Raw genomic sequence first — 17,147 nt, 5'->3', positions numbered from 1 at the left:
TGGATTCGAGAATTCAGTTCTTTCCGTAGGTTTGGGAAATTCTCATCAACAACTTGTTTGAAAATGCTTTCTGTTCCCTTCTCCCTCTCTTCTCCTTCTGGTATATGCATTACTCTTATATTGCCTTTTCTGGTGGTGTCAGATGGTTCTTGTAGAGTTCTTTCTTTTTTTTTTTTTTTTTTCACTCTTAAGTCTCTCTTCTTTCATCTGTGTCATTTCCAGATTTGTCTTCAATATCACTAATTCTTTCCTCCATCTGATCAGCTCTATTTCCTAAGCTTGCTGTTTCATTCTTCAGCTCTTTTATTGAGTTCTCCATCTCCATATGGCTTATTTGGTTCTTTTCTTCCTAAATTCATTCAACTGTTGATCAGAATTTTCTTGCATTATCATTGAGCTTTTTCAGAAGTGCAATGTTGAATTCTCTGTCATCTAAATCACATATTTATATAACTTTAAGCTTATTTTCTGGAGATTTTTCATTTTCTTCCTAAGCTTCCTTATCACCTTGGTTGTTCATGATGTTTGATGGACTATTTCTTCACCTAGGTGTTAATGGGAATATGTCCTGCTTATTTTTTCTTTTTTTTCTTAAAGAAACTTGATTATATAGCGATCTCTCTTTAGCAGGTAGGTAAGAGTTTTCTTTCGTTGTTGTTGTTGTTTTATTTCCAGTAGGTGGCACCCAAGTCTGGCGGAGGGGGGAAGGGGCGGCCTCCAAGATGGTTAGAGAGGTGGCCAGGCTCTGTGACTGAGCCTTCTGCTTGGCAATGGCAGTTGCTAAGACACAGCTGTCATCCCTCCGTTTTCAGTGTCTGCCCTGCTCTCTTCCCTAATCACCGGGCTCTGCAACAAGGAATATGCTGATCACTCAGGCAAGAGTGTTCCAGTCTTCAAAGAATGAGAATCGCCACCTAACCCCCACTGCCTGCTTCTTGCCAGGAGCTCGGGGCTGCATATGCAGCACTGGTCTCTCCCACAGTCCCTGCTTCTCTCCCTTTCCTCCTCTCTTTATCACCAGATTCGCCCACCTTCAGATGCTCTGATGTGTAGATCTCTCATATGTGTCTATGTACAAGGCTGAGTGTTATCTGTTGTCTGTTGGATTGAGGTTGTTCAGCTTGCTGTAATTTCAAGGGGAGAGATCAGGGGAGATCCCTCATGCCACCATGCTTCTGATGTCACTGGAATTATCACCTATTCCTCATAGTTATTAAATAGATTTTTTTGGTTTCCTATGTTTATTGTTTAAATGGGTACATGAAGTATTTTATGTTTACTTCTCCAAAAGAGAAATATAATGAATTGAATTGCTCTTTATATATGATTTTGGGGTTGGGGGTAGGAGGCTCAGGGACCTTTAATAAAACAAAACAAAACAAAACAAAACAAAAAAAACCTTTCCCATCTCTACAGAAGTTTCCATACTGTGCAGCAGGAACTCATTTGATTGATGACACTCTAGGCTCCGCTAATTCCAGGAATCTTTGATGGTCCTGACAGTTTCTCTGATTATAAACCACCCCTACCTCCTAGGTTGCATTATTTCTGACAGCATACCAAAGCAGAATGTACGGCTAAATTATCCTGCCAATCTAAACTCAGCAAGAAACTAGCTTTTCTTGATTATACCAAAAGTGGAACTGGAAAGAAAGATTTGGGAACACAATAAGAGGATTAAAGATTAACTAGGACACATGGCTGGGGAATTGATCTTTGATCAAACATAAATAACCGTGCAGCTTCCCCACTGGCATACAAAGAAATAGCAGGCCCTTGGAGAGAGAAAGGCAAAGGGAGAAACAAGTGGCACCAGGAGGGAGGGAGATATTTGTAAAGGAAGGAAGCTGCAGGAGAGCATGAAGGAAAGGAAAGGAGGAGCCAAGGAGCAGTTGCCTTGAACACGGAGGAGCGTCTGTTCACTGTCAATATCACTCTTGCTCGGCGCCCTGTGCGATGGATGTACTATTTAGCAGAGATAAGAAAGAACAACCGGAGCCTGTAAAGGCCAGAGTGACAGGTGAGCTTTTTGTATAAATGATTGGCTCTTCTTTTATATTTAGAGGTATGCGTTTTCTGCTTATAAAAGTAATACTTGTAAATTCATTGTGGAAAATCTGGAAAACAGCATATGGGAGAAAATGACCCATCATCCAGACACGTTCTCTGTGAAAATCGAGGTGCGCTTTTATACATTGTAACTCAGTTTCCAAGTAGAGAGAGTTGTTCTATTTCCAGGAGAAAAGTCCTGGAAATGCTGCACTTGGCAGATATACAGTGGGATTATTCTGCGAAATGTGGCCCGTTCCAACTGTGTGCTATATGTGTGCAAATGTGTGCGTCTTGAATTAATTTCAAGATGGAGAAGTAGGGATAAGCTCTCACTCCTGCACGTGATTTCCTCTCAGGTACCACGGGGGCGATTTTGGCATGGAGTACTGCAGAGCCAGTAAAAGAGACGACAGGGAACCACCGCAGAAACATTCCTTCAGCGGGCTTTGTGTCTCGTTCATTTATTTCTCTGGCTTTCTCCTTCTCTTCTGCAGTGTCACTTTCCTGGTGCCATCTTGTTTAGACTCTACAGGCAGTGACTGGGTCTGAACTCTTGGGTCCCCAGCGCGCAGCTTGCTCAGTATTCTAAGAACAAGTGGGTCAGCTCAGGCTCACGGGCAGGTTCATCTTCGGAAAGACGGACTGGACATTTTTCACAAGGAGAAGGCAACAGTGAGCGTTCTTTGTGAGGAAAGTCAGATTGGAGTTTTGCAACTGAAAAATCGCCTTGGAAATTGCAGAGTGCTCAATAAATGTTCTTTTTCTTATATCTATGGCATTAACTTATGCTCCAATTCACCTCTCCCCGCTCTGCCAACCTACTCCTCCTGCATCTTGGGTCTCTGTAAATAGGTTTCCCATTTATTACGTTTCCCAAGGTAAAAGACTTGGCTGGCATTTTTTTTAAGCATTCCCTTCCCCTTTACCCCATATTTAGTCAAACTCTAAGTCCTATCAGTTCTATGTCGTCAAAGTCTCTTTGATCCACAGTTTTTCTCTGTCCCCACTGCTGCCACCCTGGTCTTCTTTCTCGTCTTCCTGCCTCCCCTTGGCTCCTCCTCCTGTCCGCACTTCACACTCCATCTAGCCAGAGACAAATTTTGAAACCTCCAAATCTGAGCATATTTCATTGATACAAGATGTCCAGAAGAGGCAAGCTTTCGAGAAGAAAGTAGATTAGTGGTTGCTAGGGACTGGGGCTGGGGAAATGGAGAGTGACTGTTAATGGGTCGGTACAGAGCTTCTTTTGGGGGTGATGCAAATGTTCTGGAATTAGATAGTGGTGGTAGTTGTACAACATTGTATATACCAAAAAACCCTGAACCGTATACTTTAAAAAGGTGGATTTTATGTTATGTGAGTTTTCTCAATAAAAAAAATTTTTCAGGAAAAGATATCTGATTCTATTTTCCCTGTTATAACTGGCAAAGGTGTCCCATTTTTCTGAGCATCAAATCAAAATCCTTGAGATGTGCTCTTGTTAATCTTCGTCGCTTGGCCTCTGCTTAACTCTCCAGCCTCAATGCTTATGATGTCCTAGCTCGAAATTACAGTAGAGTCTTACTAAACAGCTAATACAACTCCTGGTCTTTGAACTGATCTTTGCTCTCTTGGTTTGGGTTCCTCCAGAGATAAGAATGCAGGTATAAGTAGTTTATTTGGGACTTGATCCCAAGAAACACTGGGAGGGAAGCTATTAAAAGGGTTATTGTCCAGACACTGACCACTGGGAGCCATCAGAGCTGAATCCTCTGGGAATAGTGTAAAAATTGCCCCACATTGTCCCAGCTCAGGGAAAGGAAGTGGTGGCATTTGACCTCCCCCCCGCCCCAATTCCCTACCCAACAATGTGTGAGAGCTAATTCCAGGGGCATTAATTTTCCAACACAGGCAAAGCCCTCATGCAGAGAGCTGCAGGTATTTGCAGAAAGCAGCCTTCAGGGAGAGGTGAATGGCAAGAGGAGGTGAGCAGGGCACCAACAGCGTCAGCTACAGCACCCTATCTTTAGAGTAGTGCTGTCCAATAGAAATATAATGTCTGCCGCATGTGTAATTTTAAATTTTCTAGTAGCCACATTCAAAAAAATAAGAATAAAAAGATGAAATTAATTTTAATAGTATATTTTATTTAGCACACCAAACATATCCAAAACATTATCAGTTTAACATGTAATCAATATTTTTAAAATTGCTAATGAAATATTTTACATTTTTTTTTCCACACTTAGTCTTTGAAATCTGGTGTGTATTTTACACTTACTTATAGCACATCTCAGTTTGGACTGGCCACATTTTAAGTGTTCAGTCACCATATGGGGCTGGTGACTACCATACCACAGAGCCAGCATAGCTCTAGAAAGTTCTTTCCTCATGCCTTTGTGAGGCAAATACCTACTTTCCCTCAAGACTCATCCAGGTCACATCCTCCAGGAAGCAGTCCTCACCCTCCTGTTCTTCCTCCATCCAACCTCAGGGTGAGGTCCTGTCCATGCGGCCTTTGGCTGAGTCTATTGCATTGGCTTTTCCACAGTGTATTTTGAGTGTCTGTTGATTCCTCTCTCTGTCTCTCATGGATGGTGAGCAATCTGAGGGCAGGGATGATGCCTATTCATCTTGGTATCCTCAGTGCTAGCACAACACCAGGTGTATTATACGCTTTCTGGAAATGACTGCTGAGTAAATGAATGGATGTGGTGAGTGATATTGGGGCTATGGCCTCAATTACTCTCCATGGCCATTTCTTCTAGCTTTTTGGTTTAGACATGAAAACTAATCATTCTTTCTCTTAACAGGCAAGATTCCAACATGGCTGCAGGGAATCCTTCTTCGCAATGGGCCTGGGATGCACACGGTGGGGAAGACTAGATACAACCATTGGTTTGATGGCCTAGCCTTGCTCCACAGCTTCACAATTAGAGATGGTAAGAGTGCTATATTAGTTTGCTGTTGCTGCTGTAATAATCACAAATTTAGTAACTTAAAACAGCACAAATTTATTCTTTTACAGGTCTGGAAGTTGGGAATCTGAAATGGGTTTCCCTGGGCCAAAATCGAGGTGTTGGCAGGGCTGCATTCCTTCTGGAGGTTCTAGGAGATAATCCATTTTCTGCCTTATCTAGTTTCTGGAAGCTGCCTGCATACCTTGGCTTGTGGCCCCATCTCCATCTTCAAAGCCAGCAATCAATCAATCGATCACTCTCTCTCTTTCTCTGTTTCCCTCTGTCTCTCTCTCTCTGCTTCTATCATGTATCTCTGATTCTAACCTTCCTGTTTCCCTCTTATAAGGACCTTTGTGATGACATTAGGCCCACCCAGATAATCCAAGATCATCTCCCTTCTCAAAATCCTTCATTTAATCCCATCTATAAAGTCTCTTCTGCCTTGTCAGGTACTATATTCACAGATTCCAGGGATTAAGACTTGGACATCTTGGGAAGGTGGTTATTCAGCCCACAATAAGCACAAACTTCCCTGGAAAGGTGACCAGGGTTCAACTTGCACAATAATATGCATTCTCAATAAGGCAAGCAAGGGCAGGTGAAAGACTGAAGGCTTTAGAATCAATCACACATTGAATCAAAATAGAGTACAGAGCTGAAAAGAACAAGGGCAAAGGAGAGCCATACTCAATCAGTATGTTCAGTGGCTCTCCTGAATGGACACCAATATAGAGAGAAAATAGAAGGTGCCACAAATAAGGTAAAATTTGGAGTTTAGGTGACTGGCTCAAGAATTGGATTATAAACTCTTTGCTGTTGGCCTTTGAGCTGGTTTACGTCACAACGGCTGAGCCGAGTTCTCAAAGAGGTCCAGGATGGATTGCATAAGGCTTTAGCAGGCTCAGGGTCACACGGTGGGCAAATTTGTGTCCAAGAACTTCAGCTTGGTGAAATTTTTCTTTAACCCCTGTGTTTTAGCATGAGCAAACTGTGGTCACGTCACCTCACTTGGTCTCAGTTTTCTCATCAGTAAAAAGAGCTTAATCATCCTTCCTGAAGGGCAGTCGTGATGATTAGAAGTATAGATATATAGCAAGGGCCTGACACCTGGTAAGTGCTCAGTAGATTAAAAAATACCATCATCATCACTGGGTTTGAATCCCAGCTCCACCATCCTAGTTAACATGTATCTAAGCTTTGTGACCTCGGCCAAGTTACTGACCCTTTCTGTGTCTCCGTCTCCCATCTGTAAAATGGAGATATCAGTAGCATATCTCATAGAATTGCTGTGGAATTTAAAGGAATTAATGTCTGTAAAGCTTTCTGTGTCTGAAAAATAATATGTGCTCAATAAACATTAGCTATTATTTTTACATAACTATTATTTCTTTCAGACTGGTCAGCAATTATTTTTTGAGTGTAGATTCTATGCCAGCAACTTGCTCAAACATTTAAGAATGGAGATACCATATGTGAAAACCATGAGCTCTGAGTTTGCAAAAACTTACAGATTTTACTGAGACTCAGCTACAGAGTGGGTAGTTTCATATTTCCTGACAGCCATAAGCCTTAACAATCCTCTCCTTTTCTAAATGGAAGTCACCAATGATTCCGTGGAAAATAAATGTTGTTCTGGATGAGGTGTATAAAAGGGGGCTTCCTTTCCATGAGGCTCTGCTTCACTTGAGTTGCCAGGTCCTTCATGGTCCATTTCTGGTGCTCGCATTAATGCTATATGGGAGGTATTCTTGTCCCCTCTTAGCAGATGCATAAATGGAAACATTAGTGATAATGAGTAACTTATCCAAGGTCACTGAGGTAGGGTTGGGATCTCAACTCATGTTGTCTGAACAGTGTGCAGCAGTCACCCTCTATCTTCACCACAACACACACACACACACACACACACACACACACACACACACACACACATTCACTCACTCACCAACTACCTGAGAAATGGTAGGTTGCTAAAGTGACCCCTCATGACTTAGCAAGCAGTGGCTCTGGCACCCTTCCATAGAGACCTCCAAGGACAAGGGAACCAGCAAGGGGATGACTGAGCCGTGGCTATCTTGCAGAAGTATGGCCACCAACCACCCAAATCCTTGAATGGGATAAATAGGCAAATGACCAAAGTTATCCTATGTTTTTTAGATTTTCTAAAGGCTTCTAGTAGGTTTTTGAACTAAAAATTCATTGTCAAAGGTAAATAGCTATTTTGTATCCTTTTATGAGATGGTCAGGTGGGTGTGACCACAAGAGGAGACACAGAGAGGCTCAGGAAAACAATGGCTATTATATTTACAGGTCCTAGGGACAGGAGGCACAGCACATCATGCAAGGCCACATGGGAGAACACCAAGGTGGTCAGGAGGCAAAAGACAGGAGCAGGGGAAGCACTTAGGCCACAGCCTTTATTGGGGTTTCGAGGGAAAGGCAAGACAGGGCAGGGTAAACGCCTTAGAACTGGCTCGTGTAAATAATTTCAGTGGGCTTTGAGCTATAGTGGTGGTCTCTAGTTGCCTGGCACCTAGCCCTCCGATGATTATGGCAGAGGATATTGCCTCCTGAGGTGTATGGACCAGAGAGAGAAGATCTGACTCTGGATTGGTTAGTTTGCATGTCAAAGACATGCTGAGTCCTTTGTTACTTCTAAGAATTGGCTAGTCCAGGGAGCAACAGTCTTTCCCCAGCTAGAAAGGTTTTTTACGATGTCAAAACATCATAATACACAGAAAAAACACACACACACACAGTACAGTAGCATGAAAGACTCAATTCTATTCATAATCTGAAGGTGGCTGGAAAATGGGAAGTATGGAGGCTACACCCAATTACTCACTCTTCCCCTGTCCTGCTCTTGAACCTGGGCATGTGTTGAGGGTGCATGCCTTACTCTGCTTTGCAATGATCAATTTGCCATTCTTCAGCATAGGGTGGGAGACCCCAGAGTGCAGGGTCTCTTTTCAAATTGTTGTATCTATCACCTAGTATGGGGCATTACCCAGAGGGGCACTTTGAAACTCTTTATGGAGCCAAAATGACACAAATGAGGTAAAGATTGTTTTGGTAGAAGGAAATGACACTTTCCCAACCCATCTCTTTAATACTCTCTACTGGAAGTACTTGCTGGCTACTGGCCTAAGTGCTTCATACCCATCCACACCTCAGCCCTCACTATAACTCCTGAGGTAGGTACTACTGTTACTATTTCAATTTTGCAGATGAGAATCTAAGGCCCAGAGAGGCCAAGGAACTTGTCCAAATGCACACAGTTAAGAAGTGGTGGTCAGATATAAACCCAACACTCTCTAAACCCAGAATCTCAAGTCCTAACCATTATGGAATTCTTCCCCCATTACCCCATCTTGCCAGCTACTGACTTTTTCTCGCCTCTCCAGCCCTATCCTCTCGAGGCTGCCAGATTGTTGGTGTTGGTGTAGCATATCCTGGCTTCATCTCTCTTCTCTTCTAGAACTCTCAAAGGCTGCCCATTGTCTAACAGTGGAGATATAAATTAAAAATGCTGAGTACTGCTATACATGATTCAAGAGGGCAAGCAGTGTTCTTGGATTTGAAGAGAACACAAAGCCCATATTTCTGAAAAGTTGATTTGTGGACCTCTTACACCAGATTCCGCAGGGATACATATTAAAGCTGCAAGTCCTGACACACACACACTTCAGCTTCTCATCCCCCAGGGCTTGAGTGAATCAAAATCCTGAAGATTAAGAACAGAGCATCTGTGTTTCTCACACATTTCCTAGATGACCCTGAGCATACCAAGGTTTGAAAAAAACCTCCACTGTGGACCTCCAGCCTGGCTGCCCAGTCCCACCCAAGACCAAACTCATCACGGTGCCGTGGGGGTGGGACTCAGGCTTCTGTAATTTTTTTAAAGCACCAGATGATTGTAGTGTACAGATAGCATGGAGAACCCAAGTTAGTGCCACACGAATAATACTTTGGAACAAGAAAGCAAAAAGACAGAAAAATGGCTTGTGACCTTCAGCAGAGGCCAGAGAAGTTAATGCTTTAAAAAACTAACACAGATTTGAATACAAGAGGCAGAGTGGAGAAGGGGAAGCTGGGCGAAGGGTGTACAGGAGTGCTCTATTCTATAAATTTAAAATGATTTTAAAATGAAATGTTTTTATAAAGCAGGCACAGAGATGTGTGAACCTAAGTTTCCCTTAGCAGTTTATTCGATGATTTTCTAATAAGAGGCAAAGTTGTTGTCCCATGAGGATTTGAACATGTAAATTCCAAGAGACAGATACAAAAGAGCTCTTGAGAATTTAGCCTTTCCAAAGCTGACTTTTTTAACTGTTAGAGCTCCAAAGTAGCCTTTTGGTCCACCCTTTATGATTGATGGTATTGTCACCACGGGACAGCTAATCTACACGTAATGAATATATATGTATACACACATATATACACACACATATACATATATGTATATATACATATGAAGGCATATATATTTGTTTACTTATATATAACATGTAATTTTTTACATACATATATACATAAGTATATGTGTGTATGTGTATCCCGCTTTCCGCTCACCCCCAACCAGACCCAATTCTAGAAGATTTAAAGCAGGAGTATGTTTACTTGTGTCCCTTTAGAAGGAATGTGGCTAATGGAACTCTCCCACAAGCAGAGCGGTAGGGAATGCATGGTGGCTTCTTCTTTAATCTCAACCTCAAAGTTGAGTGTCAGCCTTGAGTAATTCCAGAGACACATTTTCCTCTGGCCCCCAAGTGCTCCGGTGCTTTGGGGCTGGTCGTTTATAGGAAATGGCCGCCTGTCAACAACCAGCCTGGGCTGAGAGTTTACATTTCAAGTAAACAGAATTCATCATTTTAGGTAAAGCACTACAGGGCCCAAAGCACCTTAGCCAATGCCTGTGGGTGGTGATCCTCAGAGAGAGTGACCAGAAAAAGACAGGCCAGCTCAAGAGGAGGCCAGGGTAGCCCCAAAGCAGGTTATGTGTAGCATGTGGCTGAAGACCAGTGTGTGTGGCCTCACCAACTCCCAGGTGAGTATTCCTGCCTCTAAAATTTTATTGGACAATCCAGAATTTCAGCAGCCATCACTTATCAATGTATGGCAGTGGCCTAAACTCCTTGTATCTTCCTATTTCATTTAAAACTGCCAACCCTAGCTGAGGAAGACTGTATGATCCCCAACTTCCAGCTGAGGAAACTGAGGTTCAATGAGATGAAGAGACAGTCATAATCACAGGGCGTAGATTGGGACTAACCCCAGATCCAAAGCCCTGCCCTCTCTGCCCACTGTATCTCAATAGCGTATGCAGCTTTTATTGAGCACCTACCACATGCTAAGTACTTAACAGGCCTTAAACGATCCTCACATCACAGCAGAGGGAACTGAGGCTGCCTCTGACACAAGGTCAAGTGCATGGCCGGTAGACGATGGAGCAGGGATTATGTGGAGCTCTTGCAGAGATAGAGCTCTTGCCTGTCCCAGTCACCATTATATCCCCACTTCTATATTACCTTTCCCTAGTAAAACCTGAAATAGATATTAAAGCCCTGTAAAGGTGTCAGCCTGGGATGATTCTGCTTCTTCTCTTTCAGGTGAAGTCTATTACAGGAGCAAATACCTGAGAAGTGACACCTACAACGCCAATATCGAAGCAAACAGGATTGTGGTGTCAGAGTTTGGAACAATGGCCTATCCAGACCCTTGCAAAAACATATTTTCCAAGTAACTGTCCATTTTTAATCTGGTCATGCTTTTTGATATCCTTGATGGTCAAAACAACCAGTGTTTGCTCCTCTGTCAGTTGTCTTTATGGTAGATGAAAACTTCTCATGACTGGCCTTTGCCCATATAGGCTATGCAATTCTTGATCACTGAAAGCAAGCGAGGCAAAGAGTACCTGAGGGATTATTAGGTCTTCTCCCACATGGCTGGTGGGAGAGCAATTTTGAGTTATCTATCAGAATTACAAATGCACATTCCCTTCAGTCTAGAGATATACTTGTTTGTGTCCAAAATGACAAACATACAAGGTTATTTGTGGCTGCATTATTTGTTAGAATGAGGAACTGAAAATATCTCAAATGTTCAACAGAGGAGTGGGTAAATAAATAACAGTAAAACTATACAAGAAAATACCAGGCAAAAGTAAAAAGGAAAGGGAAAGCTTTCTATGTACTGAATGGAAAGATTTCCAAGATATATTGAGTGAAAAAAAGCAAAGTATATAAGAGCAAATAATATGCTATATTTTACATACAAAAGCAGAAAGAAATCTAGATTTATTTTTGCTTCTTTGTGCATGAAGAAACTCTCAAAGGATGCATAAGGAAGTGGGAAACCAACAAATGGGGGAAAGAATAGGGGAAGATTTTTAGCTGTATACATTTTAAATCATCTAGGCTATGATGCATGTGAATGTATTAAATATTTGGTAATCAAATTGTTGGCCACAGAATCAGGCCTGCTGTCAGTATCTCCTTCCTGATATTTTTTAGAAGTAGAAGAGTTATGAAATGTGTTAAGGGTAGACTGGCCCAGAGATGGAAGATTGCTTTTGCTTTTCCAGAACTGTTCTGAACTCACATTTGCAGATGGAGGAAGAGCCGGTGAGGAAATGTGGAGGGGGAGGGAATTAATTTAAAACCACTTGTGTGGCATCCTTGCTGTTACATTATTTGCCAGTAGGTGGAGCACTGACCAATACGTGGATCCAGGATTTTTCTTCCAGCTTTGTTTGCCTTCTGATCAAATTAGTTATGAGTTCTTAACTCAAAATTAGTTTGCTTTCCTTTTTTAAAAATCTCAGTTCCTGGGAAAATTTGAGGTAACCAGTGTGATCTCACATTCTTACCCAAAGCAGGGAAGAGCTTCTTAAAATATTTTAGAACAACCCACCAGCACTTTCTGCTCTGGTGTGGGAGACCTTTGGATTTTTGAGAGCCCAGGAGGGATCAGTTGGTGGCTGCGTTGTCCCAGCTGACTCATTCCTTAGCTGATTCAACATGGTGGTATCTTTGGGCAACTTGATATCTGAGTCCTCAAGATTCTTCAAGTGACCTATTGGGACCCAGTATTTTTTCTTCCTCAGTTGCAGGAGAACATTTAAAGTAGTTAGGAAAACTAAAACCATCTCAAGCAGAACTTTCTAGCTAGGTGGACATAGCCATTGACCCCGCTGATTTGCTTTCCTCTCCAGAGCTTTCTCCTACCTGTCCCACACCATCCCCGAATTCACAGACAACTGTCTGATTAACATCATGAAGTGCGGAGAAGACTTCTATGCAACCACAGAGACCAATTACTTCAGGAAAATCAACCCACAGACTCTGGAAACTCTGGAAAAGGTATCAGCAAACCTACAACCAGCATCACTTCCTGACTCAAGGCAGGGACCCCCTGGCCTGCAAGAACTCATGAGTGGAACCCCCTCCCCTAATGCCACTGGCTCTGGGGTTTCTCCAGCACAGCACTTACACTAGAGTCCAAGCTCCCTTAGGGCTGGGACTGTATTTTACATTTTGTGTCTGTATTCATTCCTAGGACTACCATAACAAATACTACAAACTAGGTGGCTTAAAACAATAAAAATTTACTCTCTCATGGTTCTGGGGGCTGGAAATCTGAAATCACAGTGTCAGTAAGGCCATGCTCCCTCTGAAGGCTCCAGGGAAGGATCATCTCTTGCCTCCTCCAGCTTTTCGTAGTTGCCAGCAATTCTTGGTGTTCCTTGGCCGGTAGATGTATGCATCACTCCAATCTCTTCTATGGATATAAATCACTGGATTAAGCCCCACCCTAATCCAGCATGACCTTATTTTAACTTGATACATCTGCAAAGTACTTGCTTCCAAATACACATACAAGGAGTTAGGATTTCAGCATATCTTTCTGGAAGACACAATTCAACCCATAACAGAGTCCATAGTCCTGCACTGAATGGGAGCTCAGTGGGAGTCTGAATGGATGACTGGAACACCCAGAACTCCCAGTAGCCCTACCTTGTATTGACCTGAAGAGGGAGGCATTAGGCAGAGAGCAAGGGTACAAAATAAATGCCCAAGCAGATACCTTTCTGGGCAGAATCAAGTCAACACTTTTGTAAAAATCAATAGACCCACTTTCAATTTTCTCCAGCTGGTTATTCAAAGCCTCAGTGTCTTTGTAATACATTTTAATGATCTGTTAAAAGGAGTGCTTTTCTTAGCTGTGAAATTATGTCCAGCTCCTTTTAAGCTAAGCGACATAGGTCCAACTGATGTATGCGTTCCACAAAGCTGCAAAGAGGAAATACTAGAAGAGAATTAAGCACTGCCTGACTTTTTGGCTGGAGGCTGAGCTATTCTGGGGGAGGAAGGGTGGACAGCTGGTTCCCCTGCCACAATTGTTCTAAGGTTGTGGCCTGTTCAGAGCAGGATCATTATTAACCTTGCTAGTTGAATTTTGCTTTGACCAAATGTTTTCCTAACCTCTTTGTTCCCAGAATAATCCTATGAAATAGGCCTGGAGACTTCTGCCTCTGTGGAATGCAAAAGGTGAGGGTTTAAATGACTTAAGCAGAATGGCCACAATTAACACTAAAGCTGCCTCTCTGCACAAGTCATTGCTCAGAGCTCTTTGCAGTGAGGCATCCTGTCTCCACTCTGAGGACCCCAGCAGGGCCAGGCAATAGGATCCAGAAAAACTGCCACAGAAACCACACAGCTCACTAAGCCCCCTGTAACAGATTTGCTGTAGGAGGCCCCCCAGGAAGTTATATCAGGGTGCAAGAGTAAACATCCTCTTTAAAGGTGAAGTCTGCCTTTAAAAGGAGATATGCAAAAGTAGCCATTATCTCTGAGAACCTGGAATCTGTCAGCTTTTCACAGGATTTTATCCTCTCCCCTTTTCAAAACCAATTGCCTATCATATTTTGCAGGTTGATTATCGCAAATATGTGGCTGTGAATCTGGCAACAGCACACCCCCATTATGATGCGGCTGGAAATGTTCTCAACATTGGCACAGCCATTGTGGACAAGGGAAAGACAAAATACGTGCTCTTTAAGATCCCTGCTACAGTACCAGGTAGGTCATTCTGGGGATATAATGAAGCACAGATTCCAAGGGTGGCTTCTTTGAAGAGTGCTGACTTTTGTTGATGATACAAGACTCAATCTGATGCTTTCCTTCCTACATGATTCAAATGATATGAACTCGCTTTTCTTCTTTAGGAGAAAAGAGGTATTACTTGCTTCCTTTTGGAAGAAGTGAATCCCCTTGCTATTCTAACCTCCCTTTCTTTAGCTTCCAGTTCATTAATTCATTAATTTATCCATCTATCATCCATCTATCCATCCATCATCCATCCATCCATCCATCATCCACCCATGTATTTTCCCCTCTTTCCATCTTTCCTTCCTTCCAGTTATTTTTTTCAGTCTTCTGACAAACCTTTGTATGTCAGGGCTCTGCCACCCACTTTCTTCCCAGCCCCCTGAAGCCAGGTTCTCAAGGTTGTTCAGGGAGCTCAGCACTGCTGGGATCTACTCCAGATCCCCACCCTGTTCTCTGGGCCTTCTGGACCTTCTACGCTTAGCACTGGGATTCTGGAGGGAAGCCCAGGCCAATTGTGATTGTATGTTCCTGACGGGGAGGAAGACAGGGCTCCTAGCCTTTACTTGTCCAGGACCTTCCTGGGAACCACACCAAGACCAGGCCTCCGTTTGTGGCTAGAGACAGGGTGAACTATTCAGGTGCCTGTCCTGACCATCTGGTTTAGGAAAACTGGTTTCTGTCCGTGATCCCTGCTGTTCCCTCTCCCCGCAGTCCTGTAGAACCTCCTAAGCAAGTTACCAGGCTCTGTTGGCAGATGCGAGTGAGTCCCTGAGGTCGGAAGGTACAATGAGTATTCTTGTTAAATGGAACTCCTATTAATTAAGCCAATAAAAGGATTTAAGGTCTAGCTTGGAAACCTAGAATGTCAGACCTGGGGATGGTCTAGGCATTTAGATTTGCCACCTCATATTACAGAGGAGGACTGTGAGGCCCAGGGGATCAGGTCACATACCCATGGTCACATAGCTTACAGGAGCCACCAACATCATGCTTCCCTGGGATCACACCCATCTCCTGCCTGCCAGGCCAGGGTGCTTTTCATTACAGTTTGCTTTGTGCTTCATTTGTTTTGTTGGGAAAAGAACTAACCCAAAACCCACAGTCTCCCTCCCACCAGCCAGCTGTTCACAGTGTGCACAGGTGGCCACAAGGAAGGTAGGGACGCTTACAGATAACTCATTAGAAAGCAGCCCCAGGCCTGGGTGGGGAGGCCTTTGGCCAGTGGGTGACTCATCCTTGCAGAGAAATGAGAAAATCAAACGTGTACTGAGCACCTTCTGTGTTTGGGCACAGGGTGAGGCCCTACTCCATGATTTCATTCTGTTCACTGCCTTCATGCTGTGAGTGTTATGACCCCTAACATAACAGGAAGTAGCTAAGGGGCTGTGCCTTCTTGGCTTAACCCTGTAACTTTGGCTATAATGATAGATCATTCCACTAAACCTCAGTTTCCCATCTATAAAATGGGAATCATACAGTCAGCCTTCCTGGTTATAATATATGGAAAAGCCCTTCATCACAACAGGTACTTAGTCTCATTCTCAGGTGTTTCAGAATGGGCAATGCCAAGAGAAATTCATGGAAACCCTGTGAAATACATGTCTGTCTTAGAAAAACTCCAGTGTTCCCTTCTCTGCTTCTCTCCCATGTGTCTCCTTCACTTTCACGCTACTACCAGACTCACGACACTTCTCACACTAGCTGGGGAGTGGTGTGGGGATTCCCCACACCGAGCAATTCTCTGCAACACCAGCTGGTGTCCTATAAATTAACTCAATACTAGGGCTATCTACTTGATAGTGTCAGACCCTGCAAGTTAAGGGCTCAGTCCCACAAGACTGACCCCACTTCAGGCGCTAATTGCAAGTAGTAGGCCCCCAGGTTACCACAACTTCTATCTGACTTGGCTACAAATTGGGGGTTCCCACAAGTTCTACCTTGGATTCGATTAATTCACTAGAGTGGCTCACAGAACTCAGAGAAACACTTAGTTGTATTTACCAGTTTATTAAAGGATATGATTAAGGACACAGATGAACAGCCAGATGAAAAGCTATATAGGGCGAGGTCTGTCCCATGGAGTTGGGGTGCATCACCCTCCCAGTGTGGTGGATGTGTTTGCCCACCTGTAAGCTCTCTGGACCTCATTCTATTGGGAATTTATGGAGGCTTTCTCACGTAGGCATGATCAATTATTAACTTCATTTCCAGTCCCTCTCCCTACTCTGGAGGATGGGGGGTATGGCTGAAAATTCCAATCTTGCAATCATGGCTTGGTCTTTCTGGTGATCAGCCCCCATCCAAGAACCCATCCAGAGTCACCTCATTAGAACGAAAGATGTTCCTAGTGCTCTTATCACTTAGGAATTTACAAAGGTCTTAGGAGCCCCATGTCAGGGACAAGGTCAAAGATCAAATATTAGAACCAGAGATGCTTCTAGTTGAATAGTTGCAACAGAAACCACATATCTGCAAAGCCTCAAATATTTACTCTTGGACCCTTTACTAAAAAACTTTGTCAGCTCCTGCTCTGGAGCAATGCTTCTCAAACTAACATGCATACGATCATCTGGGGATCTTGATGAAATGTGGCATTTGACTCAGTGTGTGGGCTGGGGTCTGAGGTTCTGCATTTCTAGCAAGTGCCCGGTTGATGGGCCACTTCGTAATTTCTTAAGTGATAAGAGCAAAAGTACAAGGGTTTGGGGAGCTCTGTTCCAGGAACTAGGGGCAGAGGCCAATGTATATTTTTTCTATTAACAATGTCAAATGATGGTCCTTAGCAAAACATCAAAGCATAACCCTGGGAAGCTGGCCCATCACCTGGGCTCTTGATAGAAATGCAGAACCTCAGGCCCCAGCCCCACAGACTGAGTCAAATTTCACATTTTATCATCATCCCCAGATGATCCGTATGCACATTTAAGTTCGAGGAGCATTACTCCAGAAGGGTCAATAAACTTTTTCTGTAAAGGGTCCAAACATAAATATTTGAGGCTTTGCAGACATGTGGACTTTGTCGCAACTTTTCAACAGTGCTGATGTA

General features: G+C 43.3%; 1 protein-coding gene across 1 annotated transcript in view; it reads left to right on the top strand.

Moving 5' to 3' along the window:
- The first annotated feature begins 1,956 nt into the window (after nt 1–1,956).
- BCO1 (beta-carotene oxygenase 1) overlaps nt 1,957–17,147 on the top strand; it is a 31,884-nt gene continuing 16,693 nt past the window's right edge. Inside the window, exons 1-6 of the mRNA XM_006909848.1 lie at nt 1,957–2,020; nt 4,845–4,973; nt 10,601–10,730; nt 12,205–12,352; nt 13,924–14,071; nt 15,242–15,268. Of these exons, the coding sequence (XP_006909910.1) occupies nt 1,957–2,020; nt 4,845–4,973; nt 10,601–10,730; nt 12,205–12,352; nt 13,924–14,071; nt 15,242–15,268 (646 nt within the window). The remainder of the gene's footprint in view (nt 2,021–4,844; nt 4,974–10,600; nt 10,731–12,204; nt 12,353–13,923; nt 14,072–15,241; nt 15,269–17,147) is intronic.

The sequence above is a fragment of the Pteropus alecto genome, unplaced genomic scaffold (assembly GCF_000325575.1).
Source record: "Pteropus alecto unplaced genomic scaffold, ASM32557v1 scaffold42, whole genome shotgun sequence".
In the NCBI taxonomy this organism is placed as follows: domain Eukaryota; kingdom Metazoa; phylum Chordata; class Mammalia; order Chiroptera; family Pteropodidae; genus Pteropus; species Pteropus alecto.
Note: the sequence above shows the minus strand (reverse complement) of the source record. Positions and strands in the feature narration are given on the sequence as shown.